The sequence below is a fragment of the Mytilus edulis genome, chromosome 1 (assembly GCF_963676685.1).
Source record: "Mytilus edulis chromosome 1, xbMytEdul2.2, whole genome shotgun sequence".
NCBI classification, from domain to species: domain Eukaryota; kingdom Metazoa; phylum Mollusca; class Bivalvia; order Mytilida; family Mytilidae; genus Mytilus; species Mytilus edulis.
Genome location: NC_092344.1, coordinates 41,390,234 through 41,410,320, shown reverse-complemented (window position 1 = coordinate 41,410,320; position 20,087 = coordinate 41,390,234). Strand labels below are relative to the sequence as shown.

The 20,087-nt window shown below is 32.2% G+C and overlaps 1 protein-coding gene across 1 annotated transcript in view; it reads left to right on the top strand.

The window, feature by feature from the left end:
- The window catches only part of LOC139482706 (E3 ubiquitin-protein ligase RNF213-like), a 419,318-nt gene that overhangs the window by 333,646 nt on the left and 65,585 nt on the right, over positions 1 to 20,087 (top strand). The window contains exons 56-59 of the mRNA XM_071266774.1: positions 2,804 to 2,980; positions 15,505 to 15,762; positions 17,082 to 17,199; positions 17,799 to 18,082. Coding sequence (XP_071122875.1) covers positions 2,804 to 2,980; positions 15,505 to 15,762; positions 17,082 to 17,199; positions 17,799 to 18,082 — 837 coding nt within the window. The remainder of the gene's footprint in view (positions 1 to 2,803; positions 2,981 to 15,504; positions 15,763 to 17,081; positions 17,200 to 17,798; positions 18,083 to 20,087) is intronic.

Sequence of the window (20,087 nt, the reverse complement as noted above, 5' to 3'; positions counted from 1 at the left end):
CCTATATCTGAGAACATATCAGCTTTTAACAGATCGTGGTGTTTTAAAATTATCAAAACAGACTTGATGTTTTTATGATATATACGAAAGCGAAAACTATTACTAGAAGTAAACTGTTAGAAAACAAAGATAAATATAAAAATAAAAGGACTCTATGTGTTCTTACTTACCACACATCCTTCAAAGGTAGCTCCAATGTATTCATTAGCATTTTATTGTTAGTCAGAATTTGAGACAGTCGGGTTACAAATGTGGTGACTCTTACCACATGCAATCTTAGTTGTTTGAATAGAACATTTATTAGACAGATGTCCAGCGACCGTTTCGGGAAACCTCTTGGACAACGAAACTAAATACACTTCGTCTAAACGGAACTAATAAGAAATTTATCAAATTTATAGGACTCTATAAATTTACACAAATTCTTACAAACTACTCCATTTTTACTATTTTGGATATATATGTATACACTTCACGTCTATAGAGTATTGATTTTTGTTTCATTTGCTAAGATGCAAGATTTGGGATTTATTCAATAGACAAAAAATTACCTGTAATATTGAGCTCTTTAACACAAATAATTAGTATTGTAAAAAAATATTGACACTGACGAACGCTATTTGTTAAGCCGAAATATTTGTCAACACAATTTTATATTATCATTTTATATCTGTACTGTTGTGCAAATCGATTATAACATGTCATTTTCCATATTGGCCATGGTATCTAACGAGACTCTCATAACGGCATGAGGCTTTAGCCAAGGGACGATATGGGTCGAGGGATGGTGTCAAGGCCAATATGAAAAAGGACATGTTATAATCTATTTATTACATATTTAAGTTCTACAGAGAAGAGAAAATAAAGTTCAAATATAACAATTTGATGAAACATAACAGGTAAAATCTTGAAAATTTTATCACAAAAGTGTTATCACATTTTCAAATTTAGTTCTTATCATTTACTCCATAAACAAATTTTGTAATATTTCCACTCATTTTGGAATATGGCAATACATAATCGCAAGAATTTGGCATATTTATGGGTTATTAGATGCACTTCAGCGAATCCAGCTGATTTTCTCTCTTATCTTTGGTACATACGGCTATGAAGAATTTTGCCAGATACATATTCATGTCTTCAACCTAAATATCCTCTGGATTGCGGAGTTTGGTAGCACTTGTTAACCACTATAACAATAAGAATAAGAATAAGAATACTTTATTAATCCAATTATGGACCCTTGCAGGTTTTAAATTTCATACAGTGATTTGTGTTATAACAATGAAATAATAAAATGAAATACATCACAATAGAACACTGGACAGTTATTGCATGCACATTGAAGAGAAAGTAATATGGGAGAAAATCAATTTCTGTATGGATTATTCCCCTTTAAACAGATATGGTGTTTTGAGCTGCATAAAAATGAAATGCAGCCCCAACTGATTAGGTATTAGAGTATGTTTCTCTCATGTACACACAGCAACCAATTACTAAATATTTATGTATATAATTATATTTTTTTTACAATTGCAAGAATATGATAAGCACCTTAGAGATTATACTGCAGTTTATTAATGTATATATAAGCATTTACATATTAGTAGATGAAATATGCATACACATAGATAGAGAAATGTGTATTTAAATTATTTTTTTTGAATTTAAACTATATATATATGGATAAACTAAAATAGAAAAATACTTAACTTTTTAAGTATATGTTTATCTTCAGTGGTCATTAACCATAAAAATTTTGATTTGCAGTCTAAGTTATTAAAATTTTGACAGTGCTCATAAACTTGTGCAAACAATGATTCCCGACATTTATTATACAATGGACAGTTTATTAAAAAAAATGAAACTCATCTTCTATATCATTATGAGAACAAAAATTACAAGTCCTCTGTGACTTTTCTATAGGTTTGTTCTTATGTCTCTCTTTTTCTACTCGTAATTGGTTGGCACTTATGCGAAATTTACATAATATTAGTCTTGATTGAAAACTTTGAATATCAAGATATTTTTCCATTTGGAAATTGTTTTTTTCTTGTGTTGTCGTTTTTCATTTGTTCTACAAAGGCTGCCTTATCGCTCTCCTCACTTGCGTTGAAACGAGCACAGTCATTGTTCGCCATTGCCGTTAAGGACGCAATGACGTCACGTCATTTGAAATAAGGGCACAATATGTAATAACCTCAAAGTCGTTTTACTCATATACATATTGCTGCCCGGGGCAAAAAAGCGGTTATCGGTTATTGTGCCCCGATTCCAAGTGAAGTATCGTCATGGCGTCCTTATCGACAATGGCGGAGTTTGTATTGAAGCTTATGAGAATTCTGTTACAAGAACCATAGTAATTATGTCAAACCAACTATTGTCGATGTATCTCGAAATATGACAAATTATCGCCTATGTGTTTTCTCCTGCACTGAAGACCCATTTTGTTATCTGATCTTTGGTCGGATTGTTGTCTTTTTGACAAATTTCCCAATTCTATTCTCAAATTCACAAAGATATTAGGTAATTTTTATGTTCATCATTATATTATTTTACTGTATATGTATACGTGTTACACGGCAGTTAATAAGATATTTGTTTTATTTGTACCTTATTTGTACATATCACATACCATAAACACCAACAAGTTTAATCAAGATCTGTAATTTTTAAAATGTTAGAAGACAAATTATTTCAATTATTGCCCGTCTATATAATAGATAAAAATGCTATGTTATTGTCATTAAAATACTGTTCTGTATAACAATTAATAAATGATACACAACATTTTTTTTTATAGAATACTGGGTAGGTGTTCAGCATGTAAAAATAATATCAGCAGTTTACCAATGAAGTTACCATGTGACGATGTTTATTGTAAAAATTGTTATAGAGATATCATTAATGTGAAAAAACAGTGTATACAATGCAATGAGTCAGTGCCAGAAAACTTCAATCCTGCAGCATTGCATAAGAGGTAAATTATTTTACTTATTGATTTTTTGTGACCCTATTAGAAATCCTTATACCTGAAGCACAATAATATAATATATGTTTTTCAATCCGCCAATTTTCTGCAGAAAATAAAGGTCTTAAATTGAATAAAGTACAAAAAAGTAACAAATATTGATTCATATCATGATTATATTTAGGAGACTCAATATTTCAAATCGGCACATTTTTTACACATACGTCTTTGTCCGTGAAAAAAAACCCAATTGATTCTGATTCTGAAAAAAAACAGAGGAATGACGTTCAAACACCTTTTACGATATGTGGATACACATATTTCAATAAATGCGTATACCTATAACATTATGTGCAAATGGCACACAAAAAAAGAATAGCAATGACTTATCATAAAATTGTCTCACAAAACAAAAAAATAATTGACCGAACACAGAGATGCAGTGTCGAAACAGCACATGAAATATTTACAATGTAAGACAGTAGAATAGAATACACAATTATCACAATCGTTATTTTTGTTTTATTTTGGAATTATTTCTCACCGACCAACTAAAAAGGAAACATTGTGTAACTTGTTTGCTTATACGTATTTGTAACTGAGATTAACTTAGGCAAAAAGTGATGGAAATATTGAAACAAAATGCACACTTGTGAAAGACAATCCTAGACAACAGTGTTCTTATGTAATATATTTGTGATAATGTACACAATAGATTTAAAACCCCGATTTAAAAACTAAACTAAATAGATGGTTTATTCTCAATTGACATTTAAGTAATAGTAAAAGCTCAATGGTAAGCTAATGTTGATATTAAAAGACTGCCGAAAAAAAGGGATGTTGAAATTCCCGAGCCCGAATGTCGAGGCGATTTGAATAGCCCTATTTGTGAGGAGGGCTTTGTTAATGTCAATATTAACTTAATCATTGCACTTCTACTGACTTACAAAATTTACAAATCACAAAAAAAACCCAAGTACACTAAAAGCATTTACAGAAGACTAATATACATTTGCGGAAACTAGGTCTATACCTAGGATTACACTTTAGACTTACGATAACAGGTGACAAAACAAGGGGTCATCTCAAAATACAAAAACAAAAAAACACTATAGATACAAAATAACAAATGGTGTCTTCTATAAGAAATAAAAGATGAAAGCAACACGTTAAAATTTCATGTGTCCGAAGCGCTTTTCTGGATTTACAAGCAGGACCACACAAAGCCGAATATTTGAATGTATAAGGATGTATAAGGCCGAAGGTGTTGATAGATGTATGATATATATATATATATAGAGGGAAGAACCAAAAATTTGCGAAAGCAAATTTACAGATCTAACATTGTTGGGTTGATGTTTAGACGAGTTGTATATACATTATGTACACAGCCATGTATCACCATCATTGATGGCGATCCGATGGATACATCTGTTGTAGGGTTGTCACTGACTCAGACATACTTATGAATATAATTATTTTCTGTGACTGTATCTTACATTAATTTGTAGGATCCTTTACTATAGATGATTTAGCTGATCTGTAACAATAACATCTTCATGCCTTATATATCATGTACTGTAGTACGCCGCTAGATTAAAACTGACGTGGAAAGGTAACACATGCCCACCGAAAGCTCTTTTTTTTGAGAGCCCAGGTGGTCGTGTGGTCTAGCGGGACGGCTGCGGTGCAGGCGATTTGGTGTCACGATATCACAGTAGCATGGGTTCGAATCTCGGCGAGGGAAGAACCAAAAATTTGCGAAAGCAAATTTACAGATCTAACATTGTTGGGTTGATGTTTAGACGAGTTGTATATACATTATGTACACAGCCATGTATCACCATCATTGATGGCGATCCGATGGATACATCTGTTGTAGGGTTGTCACTGACTCAGACGTACTTATGAGTATAATTATTTTCTGTGACTGTATCTTACATTAATTTGTAGGATCCTTTACTATAGATAATTTAGCTGATCTGTAACAATAACATCTTCATGCCTTATATATCATGTACTGTAGTACGCCGCTAGATTAAAAGTGACGTGGAAAGGTAACACATGCCCACCGAAAGCTCTTTTTTTGAGAGCCCAGGTGGTCGTGTGGTCTAGTGGGACGGCTGCGGTGCAGGCGATTTGGTGTCACGATATCACAGTAGCATGGGTTCGAATCCCGGCGAGGGAAGAACCAAAAATTTGCGAAAGCAAATTTACAGATCTAACATTGTTTGGTTGATGTTTAGACGAGTTGTATATATATATATATATATATATATATATATATATATATATATTATCAGCAGGAACTAGACTTTCCTCGCGAAACAAGGTACTTTTAAATGCAATGGTTAGTATACAAAAACCAGCAAAAATATTGTTCAGAGGATACTCTACAAACTGTTTCATTTGAAATAGTAATGTTGGTGTCTTGATATGCACGATTCTCTTTGTATCCGCAACTGTTGCCTTGCTGACTTAAATGGATTAAGATTTTTTTTAACAATTTCTTCTCGCCTACTTTTGCGTATAAACTTTGTGTTGAAATGCACGACGTCGCAGTGAGAGATCACGGGCTGTTCCGTGGGTTAGAACACCCCTTGTCTTGCCGTTCAATGCTTTTGAATAGGGACATATGGTTGGACACCCCCTTTTATCTTGGATTGGAATTTTCTTTTGAAAATGGCTGGATCGACCCCTGCGTCGTTAGTGCATTCTATATTACAATTCAATGAAAATAGTACCAGTCTCGGAACAGGGGTTAAAGCTCATTTTTTGAGCATACCAGTCCCAATAATGTTCATGGAAGATAAAAGAGGGACGAAAGATACCAAAGGGACAGTCAAACTCATTAATCGAAAATAAACTGACATCGCCATGGCTAAAAATGAAAAGGACAAACAGACAAACAATAGTACACATGACACAACATAGAAAACTAAAGAATAAACAACACGAACCCCAGCAAAAACTAGGGGTGATATCAGGTGCTCCTGTAGGGTAAGCAGATCCTGCTCCACATGTGGCACCCGTCGTGTTACTTATGAGATTTCAAAACCGGTATATAGTCAACCAAATCGTGATGGCGTCCGTAAACTTTACGAAGAGATGATTTCAACTTCACCATTTGGATCTCTTAATTTAATAGCTTCCTTGTGAGCAACAACCCTCTATCAAGAAAATCATGATAGGAAATGCAAGCACGGGAATATCGTATCAATTGGGAGATATATACACCGTATGCATGTGCTGCTGGAATGTTACTACTTAGAAATGGAAAGTTCACAATTGTAAAGCTGAAACAAGTTTTGTTTTCAATCGACCCTCATTGTCAATTTCTAGATGTAAGTCAAGATATGAGGCCGACTGCGTTAACGCGAGTTTACTTTTTTACGAAAATGGGAGACGCGCATTTTTCACGTTAACGCGTAAGTAAACGCCCGTTTACTATTTATGTCTATTGAAATTTGGGAGTTATCGCTGTTTAACGCGGCGTCTACATGAGGTGCGCGCGAGTAACCGGCGTGTTAACATTTTCTGCCCGTCTACAAGTAATGTTTGCCCGACACCCAACTGTAGTTAATTGTTGTTTGCTTTACCTCCTGTGGCAAATATTTAATTTTTTGTGCAACTGTATTTTATGTATCTCTGTACATCAGTTTTTGGTATGTTTTTCTGTACTATCGCTCTCCTTGTTTGTTTCGTGTGTGTGTTTGGCTCGAGATCAGGAGGTTGTTGGTTCGAATCTCGACCGGGTCTAACAAAGACGTCAAAATTAGTACATGTTGCTGTTTCAATGCTAAGCTAGCGGTTTTTAACAGTAAGTCTACAGATTTGTCGGTTCGAAGCCAGAAATGTGTTTGGGTAGGGTGACTATTCTTCTTCGGAACTGATATTTTCATGTAAACTATTGCGGAAAAAAAACTGGCTCATTGTGTTTAACTTGTACCGAGCAGGGTAATACTCATATGATATTTTCATGTAATTGTCCTGAATAATCATTTAATATGCCACTTGACCGCATTCATTATCATAATTTATTTTACCGTTATTCTATACAGTGAAGTGTTTTTGTTCTACTGGTTTATATAACACCTCCTATAATTTCCACCAATCGAAATTAAAACAAAATGACAGGTGGTGTTTTTCGAACAAACACTTGTGCCTATTAAGATATCTTTAACGGTTAATAATATTAAATCAAATGTCCCTATTGTGATAAATATAGTTAAATTAACTCCGTAATATTCAGTCACGGGCGTTTTTGAGCTTATTCGGTATACGCATCTTTCAATAAGAAAAGATTAAAGTTGACTTTTAGTATTTTTATTTGTCTGTGTCGTTGGGTAGCTGCCACATTAATGTAGACCTTTATCTAATTTTATTCAAAACCAAAGGCTTGACTTGGGTATAGAATGTTGACGTATCTGAATCTCTCCCACCCTCAGTATACCCTTGCTGAAGAGGTGTGTCAGTTTTAGGAGTTCAGCTGCTTTTATACTAGATATGTAAAGAACTTGAAACGGCAAATGTTGTCCCTTAGACTCTTTTCACACTAGGACATTTAGATCGATTTAAACTAGATATGTCCCCTGATATCAAATTAAGGGCTAATAGTCCAGTCAAACTAAGATTTAACACCAAACTAATTGCAACAGAACATGTTTTAGTTCTAATCTATAGCATTAAGCTCTTGATATACACAGAAGAAAGTCCCATAAAATCTAACTTGAGGTAAACTTTAATTTTTTATGGAAATTAACATTGGAAGGGGAGGTAATTCCGAATAAATGAGTCTTTCTTTTGTCAGTTTTTGGTTGATTTTCTTAAAAATAATTTGACTATATTATATAATCTTCTCCTCATGAAATGTTCAAAACTGAAGTGTTATGGGTATTTATTTTTTTTAAACATTTTTCATTACAGAAATTGCAAATTTGTGGCTTAGTAACCATTTTTTGAAAAAAATAATGTGAAAATTTGGTATTGTTTTTATCTGTATATTATATTTTTTCAGCATCTTATATATTTAAAGAAACTTTAAACCACAAAAAGAAGAAAACATGTGTAATTATTTTTATCAAATTTAAGATTCTTTACCTTGACATGTTGTAAAGTTCAATAAATGGTCAATTAATGAATTACGAAATCTGTATTACAGCTTGATAATACATATGAAAACACCTTTAGAGTTGTTTGTCATACTCTAAAGACGGCTTAAATATCAAGAATCAATAACTTCTGATGAAATAAAGTTATAATTTTCTATCAATTTTTATTAATATTTCTGCCTTTTCAATGCAAATCTCCATTGGAATTTTAAATAGCGATTTGTTTACTCTTCCTGAAGAAAAATTTTATGGGACTTTTTTTCTGTGTATATTTGTGGTATAATGCTCAAGATTAAAACTTTAAAATCTTCTGTTGCAATTACTTCAAGGTTAGTGTCAAATCTATGCTAGAATGACTGGACTATAATGAGAACGCTTAAAATCGATCTTTAATAGATCTAAACTAAAACACAAAAAGAGGTAGTTTAGTTGGATCGATCTAAAGTGAATCTATCTAACTTAATTGTGTATGAAAGCCAATAAGCATAATTCAAATTTCAAAATTCTAAATTAAAAACTCTCAAATCAAGAAAGATAATCCTGTTTATTGTAGTTGAAATCCAAACACATCATATATTAAATTAAAACCGTATATATAAGATATATTTTATTCCAATAAAAGGGCCCATGAAGAGCAAAGTAATTTATTACCATGATTTTAATAATTGACACAATAATGTTGATATAAATCATATATGAATATGAATATAACCATCTCAATTCTTAGATTTTAAACCACAGCCAGATCAGAGCCAGACACATATTAGAAAAAAAGACATGACAATTATATACATTATTATCAGGCAAATATTCTCAACGTCTTAATTAAACAATTATATCTGTACGATATTCACGGGTGTCATTCGGTTTAACGAGAGAAACGATCGTGAAAGAATATCTAACGGGGGTCAAGTATTGCAAGAAGATCGTGAAAGCTCTGGTAACGGATCGTGAAAGAAATTTAATCGAGAAGATATACGAAAGGTCAATAAATAATCTAATTTAATTAATTACCCAGACAAATTTACAACATAGTAAAATTGTCTATCAAAATGGTTCAACAATATGATCAGTATGTACAAAAATCCAGTTTTAAAAGTACTCAGTTTTACAAAACAACAAAAGGCAGATTCCTTCTCGACATTTCAATGACATAAAATATGAAAACAAACATGATTTTTTCACAAATTCTAATAAATTAAACTACTTTTATCCGAAAAAGGGCATTCTGTTTGAATGATTCAAATGGTCCTCATAGTTATTTTGTATAAACATAAACTGAAACTTGGTAAAAAAAAGAACTATTTACTCAAAATTGATTTTCCGGATCGTGAAAGACCACGTACCGCTTTTTGGAAGATCGTGAAAAGGATCGTGAAAGATCTGATGCTACGAAGACGTTCAAATTATTCGTGAGTTATATGATAATTAATATTTGTTATTGGTATTGAGAAAAACGAGATTGGACAAGATCCTCATTAAATTTAAGCATTTCAAAGTATCAATATTTTCAGAAACAAATTATTATTTGTGCATTCGTAAACATGTTATTTGTATAATAGTTGGCTGATTGTAGGATGAAGGTTTTTATTGTCATGTGAAGTACTAACTTATCACGAGTTATAGGATAACTACATTTTATATATTAGAACCTATCATCTACATGTCCGGCAGACAGGATTCATCTGACCTCGACTGTGCCTCATTTCATGGATGAAGATTTAGTTTTGTGGTCTAGTCCGTATCGCGGATTCGTTAAGCTTTAGGATAACTGTATGTTGTTATGATTGTAATGTGTACATTTTCGACTTCTGCAACATTGACCTCATTTTCATGCATCATTTAGCAATGTACGTTTTATGCTGTTTGGCCTTATGCTTAAATACATTGTACCTGTATGCTATAGCGCCACGGTATTTGGTGTATGGTGTACATGTTTGTCAGCATGTTTCATATATAATTGTATTAAACATATTGAATGATAGTAAGATGTCTATGTCTGGCTATCGGTCAGGGTTCTTATACTTTCGACCTTATGTTCCGTATTATTTGGCCAAACATAACTGTTATATTTGTCAGTTTCTAAGGTAATAGTACTGTAAAGATCGGAACACCTATATTTGGTGTACAGGATGTTTGTAGAGATCTGTATGGCATGGTTTATCTGACCTGAACTTTTTTTTAACCGTTCACAATCTATAGCGTATTTGAAACTTCTAGTAAAACCCTTAGTATTCCAGACGTTCAACATATATACTATCATAAGTAAAGTCAGACCAGACATTTCAGCATTTGCTCTCTGGTATTCTATAGTCTGTAGTATATAGTTATATCATTGAAAATCAATCCACATCTGCTGTGTAGTATACCAAGATACATAGAACTTTTGCACAAAATGTTGGTTATTGTTCAATCTCAAATTGTTCAGAAAGATTATGTTAGCTATAAGTTTTTGGTTGATGGTTAACATTTTGGTTTAAACGTTGCATATCCATATTATTTGCTACTTAGTGGCGGTCTGCATGAATTTTACTGGACCAATTTTCAGAGTTGAATGTTTCAAACTGATTGAAACACGTTTTTAGTTCGTTTTTTTAACTTTTGAGGTACAGTATTGAATTAATGTTCATTCTTATAAAAATTGTACAGGCTTTTACCAGTTGCAGGTATTTCAAATGGTAACAGAAATATTGATTTCTGATTACTAGTATTAAGTCTGGTCACGCATTATCTTTCACGATCAAAATAATACGTTGCCTGATATATCACGATCAAGTTTGCTGATAATTCAACAAAATTCCAGGTTTTCATAAACACATTAACGCTTGTAAGGGTAGAGCATCCGTTTATTTTACTGTACTATCAGATACACCAAAGATTGAATTTCAAATATATCATGATAAATTGGGATGTGACAATTAAAGGTACAAATAGCGTGGTTTTTTTTAAATGAGTTCCATAGATATGCATTACGCCTTTTGTGTTTTTTCGTAAAGTACTGCATATTTTCTTTATCTTATTGCACAGTAATGTTGAGGGAGTTGGATCGTTTTGACAGACATATTTTTTTTGTTCGGATTTGTTCCGTGTTTTGAAAATTAACCGATTTATTCACAGATTCGGAACTAAAATTTACATTAAAATTCTTTCACGATCCGGTACCAGAGCTTTCACGATCGTCTCGCAATACTTGACTCCCGTTAAATATTCTTACACGGTAATTTCTGTCGTTAAACCGAATGACACCCGTGTTATTGATAGTTTTCTCAGTTTAAAACCGAATATTAGTAATGATGTAATTGTGCAAAGATGACCTATAACACTTTTGAAAGTATATGTGCCGACATTATGACAGACAATTGAAACGTATATTGTTATCACTTTTTTTCCAGGAGAGACATATATCGGGTTTCACTTCAATCATTATTCAATTGTTTTATTTTTCTTCTTTTCATAACTTCAGCCTCCACAAAGTGTGAAAATTAGAAGATGTGTTAGGCTTGCCAATGAAAAATCTCTCCACAAGAGACTAAAATGATACAGAAATTAACAACTACAGATCACCGTACGGCCTTCATCAATGCGTGAAACCCATAAAGGCCCCGAAATGACAAATTTAAAACAATTCAAACAAAAAACAAATTAGATATATAGTAACAAACGATAACAATCGAATGACAGGCTCCTGACTTGTAACATGCACATACAGAATGTATGGTACATTTATACAATACAAAAAATAGATCGTCCGTTTCGGTGTAGTGAATGAAAATGTTTAACAGGTGTAAAATTAGAAAATATAGACAAGCGAACAATGAAGACCCTTGTTTTTGTTTATCCACACAGGGAACACATTGCGTGTTTTAAGCTGTAAGAAAATGAGAAATTCGTATTGTGTCCGATAACACACATTTTCTTATATTGTAGAATGATTACATAGTTTTGACATACTACAAATGTATACATGTGTTTGATTGTAATATACAATTTAAAACTATTTTGTTAAATGATTATTTACTTATTGGGGGTTTTTTTTTTGTATTTCTTTAGCCTGAAATTGTCTTTGTAAATGGTAAAAATGTTTTGCAATGTTTCTTGATATCAATTTTACCATTGGTTTTAGGATTTTATCATAGCTGTCAAGGGGAAATCTAGTGTCAAAATATGACCTCCCCTGTAAACACTGAAAACATCATCTTACAATGTTGGTTATGTTTTAGCACAGACACTATAAGTTATAAATTTACAGGAAAACGGTGTGGTAGTAACAATAATAAACTAAATTTCAAAATAAAGTTTAATTTTCATTTCCCTCATAAAATGGCGAACGACGAGTACAACAGACTACAGACATTTTGTGTATTATAAAGATAAAAAAAAGATTTTTTTGTCAAATTAAGTTAAAATATTTTTGTTCATAGATTCGTCTTGAATAACCAAGATGTCCTGATAAAAACATGGCTATCTTGACCTATATTTTACAAATGAGTGACTGATTAAAGTTTGCGTTAGAGTCCATATCTGAGATACAACTCGTCTGTAATAGTCAGAATCGAGGGTCCTATAAAATATATAATCGTGACATACAATTCATAGATAAGTAAATGAGTGAAAGGATGCGTTTAAGTTCATATCTCAGATGAGAAATACAAATATTTTGTCAGTACATGCAACTTTGATAGTCACGATCGAGTTTCAAAATTAAGTCTTGAAAATGAATAAGATAGTTTAGTTTAGTTTAAATATATTTATTTAAAGTGGACTGGGAAACTTTTTTGCAACTTATATTAATCCTTTCCACTTTGCGGGTGCGAGTACTGCCTTGTAGCGGCATTAGCCTGCTCTTTTTCGAAATCTACAAGTGTGTCTTTTACGTGCAAGAGATATGGCTTTTTCTGAACACGGGTCGGCCATTTATCGTCCCCTTCCGACGGACTATCATCATTTCCTCAAGACCATACTTGCAAATGATGTCAAGAGAGAGCCAAAAAGTAGGTCCCTGAAATTTTCATCCCGGACCGGGAATCGAACCAGGAACCTTTGTGTTAGTAGTCCGATGCACTAACCACTACACCACGGCTCTCTGAATGAATAAGATGCATGATATTTCATTTCATCAACTGCACTTAAAAGATATTTGATTTTTATCAACTGCACAATTAAGTTACATTTTATAGCATTATCATAACTTATTGGATTGGAGCAGTTCTGGCAATCGGGATTAAAGTCATCTCAATATACAGATTGTTTGTACAATACTTTGTATCTTTTTTACACCATAAACCTCTATATTTCCGGCCCAAAAATTTGGTTATAGATCTAACATTGTTGGATTAATGTTTAGACGAGTTGTATATACAGAATGTACACAGCCATGTATCACCATCACTACTGCTGATCCGATGGAAAAATACATTGTAGAGTTGTCACTGGTTCAGATGTACTTATGAATATAATTATTTCTGTGACTGTATCTTGCATTAATTTGTAGGATCCTTTACTATAGATATTTCAGCTGATCTGTTACTATTCCATCTTCATGCCTTATATATCATGTATTGTATTCCGACGCTAGATTAAAACTGACAAGGAAAGGTAACACCCGGCCACCGAAAGCTTTATTTTTGTGAAGCGCAGGTGGTCGAGTGGTCTAGCGCGCCGGAAATAGTGCTGGCGATTTGGTGTCACGATATCTCAATAGCATGAGTTCAAATCCTGGCGAGGGAAGAACAACAAATTTGCAAAAGCAAATTTACATATCTAGATCTAACATTGCTGAGTTGATGTTTAGACGAGTTGCATATATACAACTCGTCTATATATCTATATATATATACAACTCGTCTAAACATCAACCCAACAATGTTAGATCTGTAAATTTGCTTTCTCAAATTTTAGGTTCTTCCCTCGCCGGGATTCGAACCCATGCTACTGTGATATATATATATATATTGTATATATATATATATACAACTCGTCTAAACATCAACCCAACAATGTTAGATCTGTAAATTTGCTTTCGCAAATTTTTGGTTCTTCCCTCGCCGGGATTCGAACCCATGCTACTGAGATATCATGACACCAAATCGCCTGCACTCTAGCCGTCCTGCTAGACCACACGACCACCTGGGCTTTACAAAAAATAAAGCTTTCGGTGGCCGTGTGTTACCTTTCCTCGTCAGTTTTAATCTAGCGGCGTACTACAGTACATGATTTATAAGGCATGGAGAAGTTATTGTTACAGATCAGCTCAATTATCTATAGTAAAGGATCTTACAAATTAATGCAAGATACAGTCACAGAAAATAATTATATTAATAAGTACGTCTGAGTCAGTGACAACTCTACAACAGATTTATCCATCGGATTACCAGCAATGATGGTGATACATGGCTGTGTACTTAATGTATATACAACTCGTCAAAACATCAACCCAACAATGTTAGATCTGTAAATTTGCTTTCGCAAATTTTTTGTTCTTCCCTCGCCGGGATTCGAACCCATGCTACTGAGATATCGTGACACCAAATTGCCTGCACTGAAGCCGTCCTGCTAGACCACACGACCACCTGCGCTTCACAAATAATAAAGCTTTCGGTGGTCGTGTGTTACCTTTCCTTGTCAGTTTTAATCTAGCGCCGTACTACAGTACATGATATATAAGGCATGGAGATGTTATTGGTACAGATCAGCTCAATTATCTATAGTAAAGGATCCTACAAATTAATGCAAGATACAATCACAGAAAATAATTATATTTATAAGTACGTCTGAGTCAGTGACAACTCTACAACAGATTTACAACAGATTATAGATATACATTGTATATATATATAAACTGTAAACCAACTAATATTCGCGACCGATTTATTTTTTGCGACCTTTGCGAGTGGAAAAATAACACGAATCTAAATCGTCGCTTATATGTTTAACTTTATCTAACTTCATCAAGTTAATTGGAAAATAGCGAAATTAAATCCCTGCAGAATGCAATAGAAAGGGCTGAACGAGAAATAAAGTATCAACAAAAATAAGTTGGTTTACAAGTTTTACAGTACTAAAAACTATTAAGTGAGCAGCTCAAACAACGTTTATAGATGATAACAGTCTGAACGGGTTAACAAATGTATTTGATCTTAGCATCATTTGAATGGTTCATCATTTCATATTACGTTTTTATGATTTGATCTTTTTATCAGATACTTTTGGTTATAATTTCCAATTTATTTAGTCAATATAATCTTATTTTCTGGAATCAGTGATATTGTCAATATTATGAGACACCTGCAGTAGATCTTCAGTCTTATTTCAAATAAGATAATGAGTTTCAGCTTGTGCTGTCTCTGTTTAATTCCAAATTAGACATGTTAGAATTAAGAAGTAAATGTTCAACTACAAATGCAAGTCTTGTTTTTTTTACAGTCAAGGTTTGGATAAATACAACGATTTCAGAAGACGATGTAACAGTTTCTTTATGGAGGTTATATCCCAGCTTTGTTTTGCCGAAGGGACGCCACCAGCACCAGAAATTATAAATAAACTTCAATCTTATATCATTGGACAAAGTGAAGATGAGAGAGGAAAGAAACTGGTTTCTAAAGAATTGACGGTGTTTCAGGATTCCATTGACCCTACTCCAGTTGTCAGGTCATTCCTACTACAACAACTGATGCAAACAAGGTTTGATTTGAAAACTTTTAAATGTTGAAAAATTAAGCTTTTTTATACTTCCAATTATCAAATTACGTTTTGAAATAGGCCGACACGAACATGAAGACAGTTTTCTCAGGCTCTTTTACAATTATTATTAAAATAACGGTTTAGCAGTCTAGTTTTATTTCATCGTTTGCTCATCTTTCCCTTTCTTTTATAATACTAGTATTTTACATATATTGCGTTCCTTGTCGTTGTTTGAATCCAAGGAAAATGTTGTGCAATTACTCATGTTACTGTACTAGTTTCGACTGATCATGAACTAGGCAGAATGAGTTTTTGTGATAGACGGTTATAAGTTTGATCCTATGAATAGGCTAACAGGTCCACCATTATTAAAAATGAACAGAAGGGTTCAGCGATTCTTTGACATCCTTATTTATCTTTTTTAAGCATAAATCACCGATCTTTTAATACTTGTATTTTTAAATCAAAAGCGGTTCAGCAATTTCTACTTTGCAACATTTTTTTGAAAATATCTATGTTTTGCCACTTTAGCAATTATTTTGTTTAAGTATTGTGCCGTTTTTGAAATTCGGTGCAATTAACCTTTCATCAATCAATTCAAGATAAAAAAAAAAAAAAAAGATAAAACGAGGTTATCCAGTTGATTGAAATTATAGATGCATTTTACGAATGTTTATGATAATTGTTTATTGTCTCATGTTCTATAAATATGTTCAAATATCTAAATGAAAACAACTGATTAATGAATTCCATCCTCGAAAAAAATCAAACATATGATTTACTAGTACCTAAACCTCCCAGTTTGACATTCCTAAATTTAAAGAGCTGATTTATTTTTTTTGCGTAAAACTGCAACATATCGGTATCATTTTCATGTATCTGTTACCTTATGAAAGGTACACAGCATAAAAAGAAATCAATTGTACAGCAGATAAAAGATTAAGTATAAAATGTTATTTGATAAAAAAAAAAAAATCTTCAAGGAAATATTGTTCAGCGTTTTTCGATTTAGTTTTGACACACGTGACCAGATGTGTAGTATGTGTCAGGACAAAGACCCAACAACACAGATTATAAAAAAAACACTAGAGGAGGTACAGCAAAATATACAGTTTATCTCAGCGATGTTTTTCTATACAATGTACTGAGCTGCTCTAAACAGTGTCATATCATTGGTTATTCGATGTTATGTGAACATTGTAAACTATGTCCATAGGATTTTCGAATTCATTTTTTTTTTATTATCTGAAGCAAAGATTTCTGAAGTGATCCATTTCTCACATTTCTGCATATTAATCATAATATATTTTTTTCAATAGTGGTGTTGATATAGAAGAGCATCTTACTTACTTTTTTGAGAGAACCAGTCAACTTGTTAAAACAACTGGAAAGCAGGAAGATTTAGAATTGTGTCTTTTAATTTTACAGTGTATGGAGGTAAAGCAATGTTTAATCATGATTTCTTTTGAATAACTTTTTTGAAGTAGAAATATATACAAGTTTGTCAGGGAATTGAAAACCTTTACATTGTCTATCAAATGCATTAATTTACTAGGACTTGCTTTTAATGTACACTTTGATGAATAACACTAATGTTTTAAATACTAAACAAATCTTCACTTTGTACCTTGATCGGTTGAATAGCAACATAGAAAACCAAGAAAGCTTTTGATTATGTTGTTGAACAATAACACAAAAGACAAAACATTTGCAGGTACAAATAATGTAGATTTAAGAAAACCTATATGAAATAATTCCTCAAGAACCATGCAGAAAGCTAACTCGGCGACACTTGTCTATATGATATACTCAAAGTTGATTTGTACAGAATATTAGTACAAACAGAAGAGCAGTAAAGAATCAAAGTTATATGCATCCTTTAATACTTGATCCAAAGATTTCAGTACCACATCATTATCGCTATTGTCAGTATGTCTGCGGAATCGAAACAAACGATTTGAAGGACAATCTTTATGTTTTTTTAGATTTATGAATGATATAACCACTGATAGTTGTTATTAAAAATATTTTTGTAGGATTCCCTTCATCAGCAGCATCAATATTACCGTGACACTGTAAAAGAAATAACCATAGTTACAAATATGATTAGAGAAACATGCCGTATTATAAACAAATGTTGGAGTATTGGAATATTGGAAAAAATAAAAGCCATCGCAAAGATTAGATTTGCATTATCAATTGTTGCTAATTATGTTCAGAAAGTTTTAAGAATTCCACAAGGAGGAATACCAGGGGAAGTAAAAAGACTTATGGAAACAGCTAAACAGCTATGCGATGACGGACATTGTGCATGGCCAAGGTAAGATAGTTTTTTAAAAGCTTCAGTTGTAAATTTAAGGTAATTTAGTCTTTTATTGAACAAAAAGATATTAATTTTCAACCAATATATGTTAATTTTTCAAAAATTTCACACCCGGCACAAAGATCTTTTTATAAAAAAATGTTCCATTCGAAAATCTATTTAATGTCTGGTGTTAATATAAAAAAAAATTGTGTGAAATTGATTAACCGTTGAAATTATGTTTAACACATAGAATATTGAATTTGAATAGAACTTGACGATTTTAAAATAAATGACTATACAAAAAGAAATAACAAAATACATATGTTGGTTTTGCAACCTGTGTAACATGGCATACGTCTGTGCCTGTCTGTCTTATTTGTTAACACCCTTATCTGCAAAGACAGTTTACTGTGAAGCATTTATGCATTTTGTCTTGTTCTTTCTTTTGTCCTAATTATGTATTATTAACCGTTCCTTGGCAGCTTGGCAGTATTTTGTGAAACCTTCTTATTATGCCTGTTCTCTTCGTTCATACTTTTTGTATATTTGAATAATTTTTGTGAGAGTCCCTATTAGCCTTTCACTGTGAATCTTCCCCGTCATAGAAATCTGTTTTGTGTGATTGACATCAAAATATCGGCTAGACACCTCGGCTACGAATGGGTTACAATTTGAATGTATATTCCATATATAAAATGACCATATAATATATATCGGTACAACAGACACACATGGCTTGTACTTTTATACATACACATGTACATAATAGGCAACCGTATTATTTCATATTGATGTTTACATTTTGACGTCAAACACGCGACTCTTAGCAATGAATGTACTGTTAAATTTGATAGACGTTTTTTGTACTTCTTTGTTATATATTTGTTCTGTATTTTGGTGATTATAGCTTTTTTTTTTTTAAATTATACTAGTCGACAAAAGAAACGATACGAGGCAATGTATTTTCCATTTATAATGAAAAAAGATACACTGTACCACGGTAAACAATTTCCGATTTGATCTAATATATACAGAGTGCCATTTACTAACCATTTATTAAAAGCAAAAACGCCAAAAACATTTTCGAGAAATTTGGAAAATAAAATATTTACACCAGAAAAATTTTAAATCGATATTAGAAGTTTAAACTTAAACAAGGTCTGCTTAAATTCCTGTGTGTCTTTGTAGAAATTAGAATACTTAATTCTCATCTTCGAAGTTAAGTGTCATCATTTTCATCAAAATATAATTTCCCTGTGTTCAATAACTCGGTATTTTCTAATTTTTCAATCTGGTCAAATTCTTTTAATCATATGCATTTGCTTTCTAAATGAATTTTTTTCATTGGATAATTTAATAAGGTAGAGACTTGTCGGTTGGGGATCGAATTCCTGTATTCGCTTTATTGTTCCTATTCTTTTATTTTCCTCTTGTTTTGTATGTTATTGTAGATATGTTTGTAATAATTGCAAGTTTAACCGATTATTTTGGGTTATTTCACATATTCGAACGAAAATGATTACATTTTATTAGTACATTTTTGTTTTATAAAATATAGTATAGTATGATTTCATTTGTTTGACTTCATAGTTTTAAAAATGTTTATTCGCAGATTCCAATACGAGAAAATCATTAAGCTTCTTGCTAATAAATTTGGTCACACATTTTATACATTAAATTTGCCTTTGGTCTTGTTGTCTTTTTGACACATTCCCTATTTCTAATCTCTATTATATTAGAAATAAGTTCGAATGTGTCATATTTTGTAAAATAGATACTATTAAAATGTCTGATAATATAAAGATATTTTAAGACAGATGTTTTGTGTATTACATTTTGACTATTTTTCACCAATTCATAGTGATTTTAGATTTCTCAAATTAAAAAAAAAAGAATGCTTGGTTAGACAGGATAACATGGTTACTTAAACTCACTCACAATACCTTCTAATTAAGAACATACTTAAATTTTGAAACGAAAATTAACACAATAGTTTAAGTTATAGAAAACATACCCTTTG